Source organism: Gobio gobio (assembly GCF_949357685.1).
Source record: "Gobio gobio genome assembly, chromosome: 3".
Taxonomy (NCBI): Eukaryota; Metazoa; Chordata; class Actinopteri; order Cypriniformes; family Gobionidae; genus Gobio; species Gobio gobio.
Genome location: NC_137099.1, coordinates 4,771,638 through 4,785,944, shown reverse-complemented (window position 1 = coordinate 4,785,944; position 14,307 = coordinate 4,771,638). Strand labels below are relative to the sequence as shown.

The following is a 14,307-nucleotide window of genomic DNA, read 5'->3' as shown; positions in this document are numbered from 1 at the left end:
GCAAAATGCATGCAGCAAAGTTTCGGAAGTGACATCTAATATAAATGCCACACTCTAAAAAGAGATGTGTTAAAAATGACACATGTTGTGTTAATTTTAACAGATGTAGTGAGTGTGCTCAGGGACAACGGTCAGGGGATCTCTGGATAATCCGTAATTCGTTTATCATTGATGAAATGATCATTGATGAAATGACGTTTTTAATTGGTTTTTCGTTTTTTGATTCTGACACCAAAAACGGTTATTTGGTTTTTCGTTTTGAAACAAAAAACAGAAAAACGGTATTTTCGTTTTATAACTCCAAACGAATTACGGATTATCCAGAGATCCCCTGACCGACAACACATGTTGTGTCAAATTTAACACAATAAATGTGTAAGTCATTTTAACACACAAATTGTGTCAGGTAATCACATACTCAGATGTAATTTTAAAAATAAAGTGAAACTAAATTATTAAGCATTTAAAGTCCCTGTAAAGGCAATTCTGAGATTTGTTTCTAAACACATAAATGTTAGAAATGTATTGCTGAAACACATTACAAAGACTGTGAACTATGAAGTACTGAATTCAGAAGTTAGACCGTTAAACAGTTTTTCACCGTTGCTGTGTTCAGGATTTTCTGGGCGGGGCTAAAACGGTGGCTCGATGAAGCCACTGAAGCCACCGAGCCTGGCTCCTCCCCTAACACGATCATAACTAGAGCACATTCGCATCAGTTCGATCGCGAGTTACTGTTAGTACTGTTAGTTACTATAGTCAACAACTTGCATAACAGCTTACAAAGTTGTCTTGTGTGCTACTGCCGCTTTCCCGCGAGTGGGCGTGGTTTCGGCGCCGACAGCGGACACACCCCCAGCGTTTGAGAGCAGAGAATGCTGCTCATTTTTTCAGGTTTTTGATAAGCTATTTTATGAACTTCCCGGATTTTTTTATGATTCAAATTTGGCTGGGTGGTTAATAACACATTTATCTGTGGTGTGAGGAACTCAGAACACATGTTTAGTTTTGACTTTACAGGGACTTTAATCAATAGTCGAGTACAGAACGCATGTGCACACAAAGTACAATGTTTCAAACTCTATAAACTCAATTATTCACACTTCAACACCACATCGATGCTGCTTTTGAGAAAAGATCATGAAGAGAGAACAGTTGACAGAGTTTGCGCTTTGAATTAAATTAAAATGTAGCAACTGATAAAACATTCTATATAAATAACTTTTATTTACTCAGGCCTGTTTGTTTGAGAACATAAACACTGCATACAATGCACAATGATGGTGTGTGTCGCGCTTTATAATATGATGTGTTGAGAACAACACAACCAGATGTGTTAAAAATTGACACGTTGTGTCAGTTTAAACACATGTAGTGTGTGTGCTCAGGGACAACACATGTTGTGTAGATTTTGACACATTGTGTGTGTGTTCTCAGGGACAACACATGTTGTGTAGATTTTAACACATGTAGTGTGTGTGCTCAGGGACAACACATGTTGTGTAGATGTTAACACATGTAGTGTGTGTGCTAAGGGACAACACAAGTTGTGTAGATTTTGACACATGTAGTGTGTGTGCTCAGGGACAACACATTTTGTGTAGATTTTAACACATGTAGTGTGTGTGCTCAGGGACAACACATGTCGTGTAGATTTTAACACATGTAGTGTGTGTGCTCCGGGACAACACATGTCGTGTAGATTTTAACACATATTGTGTGTGTGTTCTCAGGGACAACACATGTCGTGTAGATTTTAACACATGTAGTGTGTGTGCTCAGGGACAACACATGTCGTGTAGATTTTAACACATTGTGTGTGTGTTCTCAGGGACAACACATGTTGTGTAGATTTTAACACATGTAGTGTGTGTGCTCAGGGACAACACATGTCGTGTAGATTTTAACACATTGTGTGTGTGTTCTCAGGGACAACACATGTTGTGTAGATGTTAACACATGTAGTGTGTGTGCTCAGGGACAACACATGTTGTGTAGATGTTAACACATGTAGTGTGTGTGCTCAGGGACAACACATGTTGTGTAGATGTTAACACATGTAGTGTGTGTGCTCAGGGACAACACATGTTGTGTAGATGTTAACACATGTAGTGTGTGTGCTCAGGGACAACACATGTTGTGTAGATGTTAACACATGTAGTGTGTGTGCTCAGGGACAACACATGTTGTGTAGATGTTAACACATGTAGTGTGTGTGCTCAGGGACAACACATGTTGTGTAGATGTTAACACATGTAGTGTGTGTGCTCAGGGACAACACATGTTGTGTAGATGTTAACACATGTAGTGTGTGTGCTCAGGGACAACACATGTCGTGTAGATTTTAACACATGTAGTGTGTGTGCTCAGGGACAACACATGTTGTGTAGATGTTAACACATGTAGTGTGTGTGCTCAGGGACAACACATGTTGTGTAGATGTTAACACATGTAGTGTGTGTGCTCAGGGACAACACATGTTGTGTAGATGTTAACACATGTAGTGTGTGTGCTCAGGGACAACACATTTTGTGTAGATTTTAACACATGTAGTGTGTGTGCTCAGGGACAACACAAGTTGTGTAGATTTTAACACATGTAGTGTGTGTGCTCAGGGACAACACATGTTGTGTAGATTTTAACACATGTTGTGTAGATTTTAACACATGTAGTGTGTGTGCTCAGGGACAACACATGTTGTGTAGATGATAACACATGTAGTGTGTGTGCTCAGGGACAACACGTTGCGTAAAATTTAACACACAACCTGTGTCGTTTTCTTTAACACATCTCCGTGTTACCTGTAACTCAACTAATGTGTTATTCCTCTTACACAGAAGTGTGTTGAAACCTTTTACACAATAATGTGTTATAGTTACACAACGTGTGTCAGATGTGTGTTACATGTGACTGTATGTGTGTATTTGCCAGAGTTACTTCGTGTTTGGATGAACACTGACACGTATTGTTAACTTGTGTTTAGTCCATTGACGTTTAATAAAGAGTGTTTGACTGTTTTTTGTATTACCTGGATGTTTTAGACATCATGAATCTACACACACCAGCTCTTATTGAGATGAACAGAGGTTTAGATGTTGATGGTTCATTGAATGTTTCATCTGAAGTCACCAGAATCGTGATCAGTGGCTCCTTTATTTGAGCTCTTGACCCTTTACTTGTCTTTTAATTCTTCACTTTCTGCTGTAACTGCATTTTAATCAAATTTGTTTGTTATGGCATGAAAACACGATCAGAAGTTTCTTGATCACGTCATAAACTCAAGATCTGATCCAGTTTATGAGTAAATGGATGGTATACATTTACTTTATTTGTGTGCTGTTGCTATAAAACTACTCCATGATGTCCAGTAGTGCAGAATGAATTCTTAAATAATAAAAAATGCAATGTTTTCATAAAGTTAAGAGCTGCAGCAGATACTCGTCAAACACACACATCAAGAATCAGATCATGAATCGCAACAATGGTGACAAACGCTTCATCCTGCAGTGCATGCTGGGAGTCATGGATGAGTTTTGTACTATGGTGACTCCCAGAATGCATTGCAGGATGAAGCTTTTGGTTTGTCACCATTATTGAGATTCATGAGCTGATTCTTGATATGTGTGTGTGCCTGTGACACTATAGACCAGCGTCCTATGTGCACTGTGTATCTAAAAACAAATGTGCAGATACTGACAACAATTTTATAAAAATAATTATTAATAGCGCAAAATATTTTTTACAGTAAAGTTTCAGATATCAAACACTTGCTGAGCTCAGCAAATGAATGCGATGATAACATTATCATCTGATCATAGTTTTCTCATGGTTATTTCTGCTGCTTCTGTGACTGAGTCAAGGGTCAAGAGCTCAAATAAAGGAGCCACTGATCACGATTCTGGAGACTTCAGATGAAACATTCACTGAATCATCAACACCAAATCCTGTTCGTCTCAATAAGAGCTTCTGTCTGACAGAAATAAAGTCAGTCTGGTCAGTGATAACAAGTGAAAAGCGGTGAAAGCATTTGAAAAAGACATTGAAAAAGAGGCATGATGTGATTGGCTGCCAAAACACCCACTGACGTTCTATCCAGAGTAACATTTAACACACATTGTGTGTTATATCTACACAACATGTGTCAAAATACCATCAACACACTCAGTGTGTTGTTTTTTTCACACATCTCTTTTCAGAGTGCACTCTGCACGAGACAGAAATATGGGACACAGCTGTAGTGTGTTTGCTCAGGGACAACACAAGTTGTGTAGATTTTAACACATGTAGTGTGTGTGCTCAGGGACAACACATGTCGTGTAGATTTTAACACATATTGTGTGTGTGTTCTCAGGGACAACACATGTTGTGTAGATGTTAACACATGTAGTGTGTGTGCTCAGGGACAACACAAGTTGTGTAGATTTTAACACATATTGTGTGTTCTCAGGGACAACACATGTTGTGTAGATGTTAACACATGTAGTGTGTGTGCTCAGGGACAACACATGTTGTGTAGATGTTAACACATGTAGTGTGTGTGCTCAGGGACAACACATGTTGTGTAGATGTTAACACATGTAGTGTGTGTGCTCAGGGACAACACATGTTGTGTAGATTTTAACACATGTAGTGTGTGTTCTCAGGGACAACACATGTTGTGTAGATTTTAACACATGTAGTGTGTGTGCTCAGGGACAACACGTTGCGTAAAATTTAACACACAACCTGTGTCGTTTTCTTTAACACATCTCCGTGTTACCTGTAACTCAACTAATGTGTTATTCCTCTTACACAGAAGTGTGTTGAAACCTTTTACACAATAATGTGTTATAGTTACACAACGTGTGTCAGATGTGTGTTACATGTGACTGTATGTGTGTATTTGCCAGAGTTACTTCGTGTTTGGATGAACACTGACACGTATTGTTAACTTGTGTTTAGTCCATTGACGTTTAATAAAGAGTGTTTGACTGTTTTTTGTATTACCTGGATGTTTTAGACATCATGAATCTACACACACCAGCTCTTATTGAGATGAACAGAGGTTTAGATGTTGATGGTTCAGTGAATGTTTCATCTTAAGTCACCAGAATCGTGATCAGTGGCTCCTTTATTTGAGCTCTTGACCCTTTACTTGTCTTTTAATTCTTCACTTTCTGCTGTAACTGCATTTTAATCAAATTTGTTTGTTATGGCATGAAAACACGATCAGAAGTTTCTTGATCACGTCATAAACTCAAGATCTGATCCAGTTTATGAGTAAATGGATGGTATACATTTACTTTATTTGTGTGCTGTTGCTATAAAAGTTTTGTGAAAACTACTCCATGATGTCCAGTAGTGCAGAATGAATTCTTAAACAATAAAAAATGCAATGTTTTCATAAAGTTTAGAGCTGCAGCAGATACTCGTCAAACACACACATCAAGAATCAGATCATGAATCGCAACAATGGTGACAAATGCTTCATCCTGCAGTGCATGCTGGGAGTCATGGATGAGTTTTGTACTATGGTGACTCCCAGCATGCACTGCGGGATGAAGCTTTTGGTTTGTCACCATTATTGAGATTCATGAGCTGATTCTTGATATGTGTGTGTGCCTGTGACACCATAGACCAGCGTCCTATGTGCACTGTGTATCTAACAACGAATGTGCAGATAATGACAACAATTTTATAAAAATAATTATTAATAGCGCAAAATATTTTTTACAGTAAAGTTTCAGATATCAAACACTTGCTGAGCTCAGCAAATGAATGCGATGATAACATTATCATCTGATCATAGTTTTCTCATGGTTATTTCTGCTGCTTCTGTGACTGAGTCAAGGGTCAAGAGCTCAAATAAAGGAGCCACTGATCACGATTCTGGTGACTTCAGATGAAATATTCACTGAATCATCAACACCAAATCCTGTTCGTCTCAATAAGAGCTTCTGTCTGACAGAAATAAAGTCAGTCTGGTCAGTGATAACAAGTGAAAAGCGGAGAAAGCATTTGAAAAAGACATTGAAAAAGAGGCATGATGTGATTGGCTGCCAAAACACCCACTGACGTTCTATCCAGAGTAACATTTAACACACATTGTGTGTTATATCTACACAACATGTGTCAAAATACCATCAACACACTCAGTGTGTTGTTTTTTTAACACATCTCTTTTCAGAGTGCACTCTGCACGAGACAGAAATATCCTCCTAAGAACCAGATGAGACGGCTTTGCTTCTGTAGAGGACATTATTTAAGCAAATTTCTCTGACAACATACACAGTTTTTAGTCTGGATATTCTTATGAAATACAAGACATTCTTATGAAAGTATTATTACACATCTTTTTTCATTTACATATTGTCCCAAAACTCTTTAATATGCAAATTAGATACAGTGTATTATAGATATAGATGCATTGCCTAGAATGAGGGCCCTGAAACAACGTCTAACATCTTTAACCTGCAGATGAGAACAATTTATGATTGTTATAGGTTATGAGGATGATTTAGGAGTTACTGTTACACGCATAGACACTTAATATTGAATGTTATTAGATGATTAGTTAATTGCATTTTACTTTCAATAAAACATTTGCAATAGATTTGTAAAAGGTGTTTTTATGCATGTTTGGCCTGGGTTTTGTTGCATTTACACTGGTCTGACCGGTCGCAGTGTCAGATTGATTCAAAGCTTCGACACAATACGGCACATTTGCTTCATCTGTTTCAGTGTTTCACGAAGCCTCGGTCTGCCCATCACTAAAGAAAAACATATGTGACGGAAGAGGAGTAGAGGATCTCAAGACAATACCAAATCATGAGTAGAGTTAAACTGAGGGCTAAAATACACAGGAGAAAACAAACCGTACAAGAAACAGGTGCACAAAGCAATCGGTAACCATGGCAACAAACAAAGGCCATAATCAGTAGCCAACGGAAAAGAAATTCAATTTTACACAAAACGTTCTGCTTAATTTTCCTTTGGGGTGAAGACTAGAGAAGGCTTCTTTCTGTTTAATTTAGCAACCAAGGCAAAGGGATTGTTTTGTTTCAAGTGTAAAATGTGTTTCGACTTCTATTGAAAACAAAATACATAATTCAGATGGAGATGTGTGTGTCTTTAGGGAAGCATGAACATCAAAACATGCAGCTTAAAACTGTCCTACATTACAGATCAGAGAAAAACACTAACTCGATGCCACAAGTTTGCAGTTTCTATTTTCGCACTTCCTCTATTCTCTGTTCTTAAACTCAGGCGTGTAAAAGACATTCGGAGCAAAATCTAGAAGAAAAGTGCATTAACGTGAACTCTGTCTAACAAAAATGTCACTTCGATGCTTGATGTTGGTCGTTGTGTTGATCACCACAGAAGCTGCTTCAGGTTAGTGATGTTTATAACGTTTTATTGAAGTTTGCACATGTATTTTTGTAGCAGTTTAGTTTTTAATTATATTATAGTATTGTAACCTAATTTAAAAATATTAAATGACTAGTGAATGACAGAGACTTGTTCATTTATGTTGACGAACACACTCTCTTATATTTTATTCATCAGGTGCAGATGTGATGAAAGCAGTGGGTGATGAAGTTTCTTTTCGTCCAGACAAACCTCTTCCTCCTTCTGTCAGCAGCATTTGCTGGAAACACAGAAACAGTGCTGGTGGTGTTGTTAACAAGGCGATTGAATGGGATGAAGACGGTTTAAACATCCCGCATCCGAGATTCAGAGGCATCACAACTCTTGATGAGAAGACTGGACAAATCACTATAACTAAATTAAAAGTAGAACACAGTGGAGTTTATACCATTGAAATCAACAGTAAACCGCTGGAGCAAAGATTCACCTTGATCATTATCCCTCAGAGCCCGACGGCATCACCCACGACGTCACACGGTAGCTATAAATATCTATATTATTTCATGAAACTTTTATCAATTTTCTTACCGTTTTTTTCCAGCAGAAAGCTAACGAGCTAGCCATCACAGGGGTGTCTTTGGTGTCTTTGTAGCCTTTACAGAAGGTTTTCTATCCAGCCTGGAACATGTGCATCTTTCTGGAGTTGTTCAGCAATAAATCAAAACGCTTACATCCAAGATATATCCACTTGATGTCCATAATTTATAAATTTTCCGTCATTTTTGCCGCTGGCGCGATGCTAGCTGCCATTTTGGATGAGGGTTTGACCAATGACAGGCTGATCCGTCATCCACGTTGGTGTGCGTCATTACGCATTACCACAGCTCTGTTATTGTGGATAGACAGAGACGCACGGCTAGTGTTGAGGAGAGAGAGAGAGAGAGACGCGCTGCAGTTTTGTGGAGAAAGTTTGAGGAAAAAGTTTGAGAAGAAAGTTTGAGGAGAAGTTCCTGATAGGAACTGTTTTGAGGCTTGGCACCAGTAAAAATCCAAAATCCAAAGAGGCCAAAAGCGCCTGGACTTTTTTTGGAAAAATGTAAATAGTTTTGGTTCTGTATAAGTTATCATGTTTATTCCTGAGTTCCAGGACTCCAAAGACTTGAACAAACATCTTAGCTTTTATTTATTTGTGTGTTTTCAATAAATATTTGAGTGATTCAATTTCCGTTTTATGTTTTCATTTGTCTTTATGGTCCCATAACTTATTTTACATTCAGGTGACATCAATGCAACACAAATATACTGACAGAGCAACTTGTCTTGAAAAAAAAGAGGTGTGTCAATTTTCTGTGCACAACAGGGTTGATGTTTTACAAGCTTTTTTAGTAAATAACACCAGGCGGAAAATTAATTGTAAAAATACCCTTAGGTCTTAAAGGGTTAAGAGTGAGTGAAAATTGTTTAACATATTGATTAATATTAATAATGTTAAAGCATCTTATTTTTTTATTTTTTTTACTTAACATAGTATAGCTAGTAACTGTCAACTTTATTTTTTGTGTGAAAAGTTTTCATATTTATATTGTTAATATATGTTCATTTTAATTTAACAATAACTATTATTACACTAACAGAAGTTACCGCGGTTATATCGTGTTTTCAACACTGCAGTGCTGGAGTACTGTGTGAATACCATATATGCAATCATTCAGTACCATGGTATATGTTACTTATTATGGTACAGTGATCAGATTATGAAATCATTTTGATATATACCATGGTGCTGAAGTACTTTCAAGAATACCAAATGTCCATAAACATGGTAGTACAATGGTGCTTTTTTCACATTTTAGTTTGTATTAAAATTGTAGTAAATATGCCATCTTATACAAACAGTGTAAATGTTTTCATTGTTTCTTTCTCAGATCGTGTCCCCAAACCTGTGATAAAGATAGAGAAGACTGATAACCCTGATGTTGTGTATTTGAGATGCGAGTACAGTGAAACAATCATCTGGAAGAATTCTGCTGGAGAAACACTGATGGGTTCACCAATGACCAAAGGAGAATCCCTCACAGTTAAAAAAAATGGAGATTCAGGAAACTTCTACACCTGCACACTCGATAACGGCGCAAGTAAAGAGACCAGTGATCCGGTCTATGAGAGAGATCTGTTTAAAGGTGAGATTTACTTCAACATTACTTACTATAGAGGAATGTCACTGAGAGAGATTTTTTTTATGTTTAGGTGGTGCTGAGATGTTCAGAAATTGTATGTACATTTAACACATGTTTGGACACCCATGTCATGCTTAAAAATATATTTGGATGATAAAAAAAATCAAAGATCAAAGCAAGTGTCATTCATCAGAAGAGAGAACAACAGCACAAACATTTCACAGAAGTTCTCCCAATTCATTTTGATGAATTCCTTGATTTTGAATGCCCTCAGTCGCTCTTCTCCACCCAAGGACTTATTTTGATGTTTGCTTGTGTTTGAGAGACATTAAGCTAGTTTAAATGAAGAGATGGAGCGTGATCTCTGGCCTGCCATCCTCTGCCGTGGTCAGTTTTCCTGCATTATGTAGTGGTCGTGATTGGTAGTCTTGCTGGACTCAGACACACTCTTGGGCCAGACATTGATATCAAACATTTGTCATGAATTCACACAAGATGGCAGCAAAACTGAAACCCTTTGTGAAAGAGGTTTCTCTTTTCAAACTTCCACTATATTCTCTGTTTTTACACTGCATATACAGGTTTTTTTTTTTAAATTATTATTCTGATCATTTAAACGTGTTTCCCAGGGTTGACTTTGTTTTATAGCTTAATATGTTTTTTGTGTGTTTTTTGCATTAGGTTTAAACAGGGGATTTTTCATTTGGATTGCCATTGTTTTGATCTGCATTATTTTTATCATCCTTTTCCTGTTTATACCACCTTTATACGGTAAGACTATTGTGTTTAATCTTTTAAAACATTTGAAACATATTTCTGTGCTTATCATTTGCTTAACTCAAAACAAACATTCAAACCTCTGGGTAATTTGCCATTTGCAACCAGTTTTACTTTCACAATGTGACACATTTCTGTGTGAAATCAGATATTCAGTGAGAAAACTAATTGTTTTATTCATTGATTTTATTGGATTGCTAAACAAAAAATCCACAATGGAGCCAATTCTGCTAAAACAATTAATTAAATACTATAAAATGCTTCAATTAGGCTATTGGTTAACATTAAAGAAAAGGAAAGAGCATTGTGATGAAAGACTGTGAAGACACTGAATGAGTATTAATAGAGTAAAGGCTCGATTATGATTTCATGTTGACTGTAAATGACTGAGCGTGTCACTGTTGTTCTTTAAGACTTCCAGAGTAAGTTTACTTCTTAATTTCTTTTGGAAAATCATTAATATGTGCAATATCACAAATCAAATGGATTTTAGTCTATGATCAACTTGCTATGCTTTAAAATGTACATTCAAAATGATCATTTTCCCCTCAGATATGATATTTGTGAGTGAATGATGGTCATCATCACATGTGGATCATCTCAACTCGTTCTCCTGGTCATCGGCTCTGAATCCCAGCTTTACTGAAGCATCTGGAGCTCTGAACCGTCTGTGCCTTCAGAACTTGGACTGGTTTTGAACTTTGACTGTTGCTCTTTGACCTTTCTGTCTGCTGGGCCGCACTGACGAACTTCATTCTAAGCTTCTGAATACAAATATCAGTTTTTGTACATTACACCTCTGGATGTGCTGTAGTATGTGTGGCTGTGTTTGTATGTTTCTCCTGTATTGTTCATTTTCCCGTCATGAGGACATGCTTCCCTCTAACAGGAACTCTTATTCACTGTGGATTGAGTTGTGATGTGACTGTGGTTGGTTTGCTGTGTGCGTCATAAGATTTAATAATCTGTAAGCAATTTTCTTTCTTTATATGAGGAGGTGTGTACTACCTACTACATACAAGAACTTAAATAAAAGTTAAACTTCTCATTACTGAAGTGTTGTCAATGTAATGCTGGAGACAGCTGTCCTCCTTTTCTTCCTCCAAACTTTGTTTACCTTCATTGTCATAAATAATAGTCTATATTTAATTTAATATAGAAAGCAGTTACATTTTTAATGATATAGTACTGTAATCAAATTTTCGAATATTAAAGGGTTAGTTCACCCAAAAATGAAAATTATGTCATTAACCCCTAAGAACCCGGACCAATTTATCCTTTTAGGAAAATTATGGGGCATATAAAACAGGCTTAATGGACCACTTGTAACATGTTTCTGCAGTTGTTTTTGAAATACAACCCCTCCTTGTGAGAGATCTATAATGTTACATATATGTCACATTGGGCATTTATTTCTCAGTTAAAAAAAAAAAACATTTAATAATTGTTTTGCTAAATAGCTGTTTTTTTCTGTTTCTTTTCTTTCCCACAACATTTATCAAAATTATGCATATTATTAAAATATGATTAACAAAACATATCAAGCCATAGACGGATCTTCCAACACTTATATGCTGATTTTAAGAATCATTGTTGTCAGTGAAATGTAGACATGCTAGTAGAGTCTGAAAACAGTTGCGTAACATTTTGTCAGCCACCATGGTATGTCATTTTGTAATTTTCCCAAGTATGCATGATTTCCTGGCATTTGGTGCAGATCATGTGCAGATCAATACCAATCAATATTTCAAATATATTAAACAGTGCTGTTAACATTTTTCTGAGTCCCAGATTTTATATAAAACAGAGAAAATATATAACGCTAAAAAAATTATTGAATCTGCTAAATTAATTCAGCAGCTCATTAATATTTTTCTTAATATGACTAATACATAACATCAAAATTCCACCAACTGTTGTAAGGTTAACAGCCCGATGTGACATATATGTCACCACTGTTGTAAGGTTAACAGCCCGATTTGACACATATGTCACCACTGTTTTAAGGTTAACAGCCCGATGTGACACATATGTCACCACAATATTTTCGTAACTTGTTTTATATCAATTTGTTTAAGAAATGTATTAAAGTATCAGGTTAAGTGTAATCTATGATAAGTTATTAAAATGTTAGAATTGTTGCATGGGTTGAAACATTCCTTTAGTAACAAAAACACTTTGGGTTACTTCACTGTAACCCTGTTCCCTGATAAAGCGGAACGAGATGCTGCATAAGCTTATGCAAATGGGGATGTCTTTGACATAACCAGCTATGAAAATGGTGTGAAAACACGTCAATGAAATTGACCCGGAGGTATTTATAGCCTCGGCTGGTGACGTCACCGGGCGCACCTGCTGCACGAGGCTATAAATAGATGAGCTTCAGCTGGAGCAAACCAGATCTCTTTGTTTGAAGACCAGTCCTGAAGCATCATCAGCACGGCCAAGCAATGCAGCATCTCGTTCCGCTTTATCAGGGAACAGGGTTACAGTGAAGTAACCCCAAGTGTTCCCTTTCAAAAGCTACACTCAATGCTGCATAAGCTTATGCAAATGGGAACGAGAATACCCACGCCGCCGTGCCTGATGGTGCCTGGACCCCTTACGGTTGTGTAGGTGTGCACAAGAACGCAAAAAGCCTCAGGCATTAGCCTGCGATGTCGACTCAAGGACATGAGAGCCCGGAGTGGCATGAGCATCCAAGCTATAAAACCTTATGAATGTGTGCGGAGAGGACCAACCCACCGCATCACAAACACTTTGTAAAGGGGCACCCCTTGCTAACGCAGTAGAAGAGGCGACTCCCCTGGTGGAGTGAGCCCTTAACCCTATAGGCGAAGCTTGACCACGCGCCTCATAGGCAAGAGCAATAGCATCCCTGACCCAATGTGACATTGTCTGTTTGGTGGCGGCAGAACCTCTGTTACGGCCCCCATGACAAACAAACAACTGCTCCGATTTACGCCACTGGCTAGTGCGGTGGACGTAAGCCTGAAGAGCACGGACCGGACACAGTCTATGAAGTCTCTCCTGATCCGGCGTTGTGAACGGCGGAGGGCAGAAGGTTTCAAGAGTGACAAGATGTACAGTCGAAAATGGAACCTTAGGCAGGTAGTCAGGGTGGGGATGCAGAATCACTTTCACCAAGCCTGGGGCAAAGTCTAAGCAGGATGGCGATATTGACAGAGCCTGTATGTCCCCAATTCTTTTCAGGGAAGTTATAGCCATAAGAAAAACCATCTTTAGAGTCAGAAGTTTGTCAGACACTGATTCTAATGGTTCAAAGGGGGTCTCAACCAGACCCTCGAGGACTAAAGCTAAGTCCCATGAAGGGATCTTGGTTCTAACATGTGGCCTCAACCGCCTAGCCCCACGAATGAAGCGAGCGAGAAGAGGATGTTTCCCGAGCGGCACCCCATCCACCAAGGCGTGGCAAGCCGAAAGAGCGGCCAGATAAACCCTGAGAGTGGAGGGGCAGGTGCCTGATGACAACTTTTCACGCAGAAAATCCAGAACTGAAGCAACTTGCCAGTTGACTGAATCCATATTATGTGTCGTACACCAACTTTCAAAGACACCCCATTTATTAGCATAAACTTTCCGAGTGGAGGAAGCCCTAGCACTTAGAATGGTCTCAATAACTGCAGGCGAAAGCCCCGTGTCCCTCAGTTGGTGCCCTTCAGGGGCCAAACATGAAGGTTCCACAGGTCGGGCCTGGAATGGAATATCGTGCCCTCTGCCTGAGACAGAAGGTCCCTCCTCGCCTGAATCGCCCACGGCGAGCCGTTGAGGAGAGACACTATCTCCGAGAACCACACTCTGTTCGGCCAACGCGGCGCTATCAATAAGAGGCAAGACCCTTGCTGGCGAACCCTGGCTAGAACTTCTGGAAGCAGAGCGACTGGAGGGAAGGCATACAGGCGCATTCTGGGCCATGTGTGAGCCATCGCATCCAGACCCAGCGGGGCTGGGTGACCGAGAGAGAAGTAAAGGGGACATTGCGCTG

The 14,307-nt window shown here is 38.7% G+C and overlaps 1 protein-coding gene across 2 annotated transcripts; it reads left to right on the top strand.

The window, feature by feature from the left end:
- The first annotated feature begins 7,213 nt into the window (after positions 1–7,213).
- On the top strand, positions 7,214–12,078 carry LOC307124076 (CD48 antigen-like). Of its 2 annotated transcripts, none has more exons than XM_079813075.1 (5): positions 7,214–7,371; positions 7,546–7,884; positions 9,273–9,527; positions 10,206–10,295; positions 10,854–12,078. In XM_079813075.1, exons 1-5 carry the CDS (start codon positions 7,314–7,316, stop codon positions 10,874–10,876), a joined length of 765 nt encoding a protein of 254 aa, XP_079669201.1. In that variant the 5' UTR covers positions 7,214–7,313; the 3' UTR covers positions 10,877–12,078. The 2 variants fall into 2 exon arrangements, with proteins under 2 accessions (XP_079669201.1, XP_079669202.1); XM_079813076.1 differs by having other exon boundaries at positions 7,224–7,371; positions 7,546–7,854; positions 10,854–12,072.
- Positions 12,079–14,307: the final 2,229 nt, after the last annotated feature.

Bases quoted from the DNA above. Each gene is read 5' to 3' on its own strand.
- LOC307124076 (XM_079813075.1), top strand. From the start codon at position 7,314: ATGTCACTTCGATGCTTGATGTTGGTCGTTGTGTTGATCACCACAGAA. The intron at 7,372-7,545 runs GTTAGTGATGTT...TTTATTCATCAG, and splicing joins CACCACAGAAGCTGCTTCAG to GTGCAGATGTGATGAAAGCA. The intron at 9,528-10,205 runs GTGAGATTTACT...TTTTTGCATTAG, and splicing joins TGAGAGAGATCTGTTTAAAG to GTTTAAACAGGGGATTTTTC.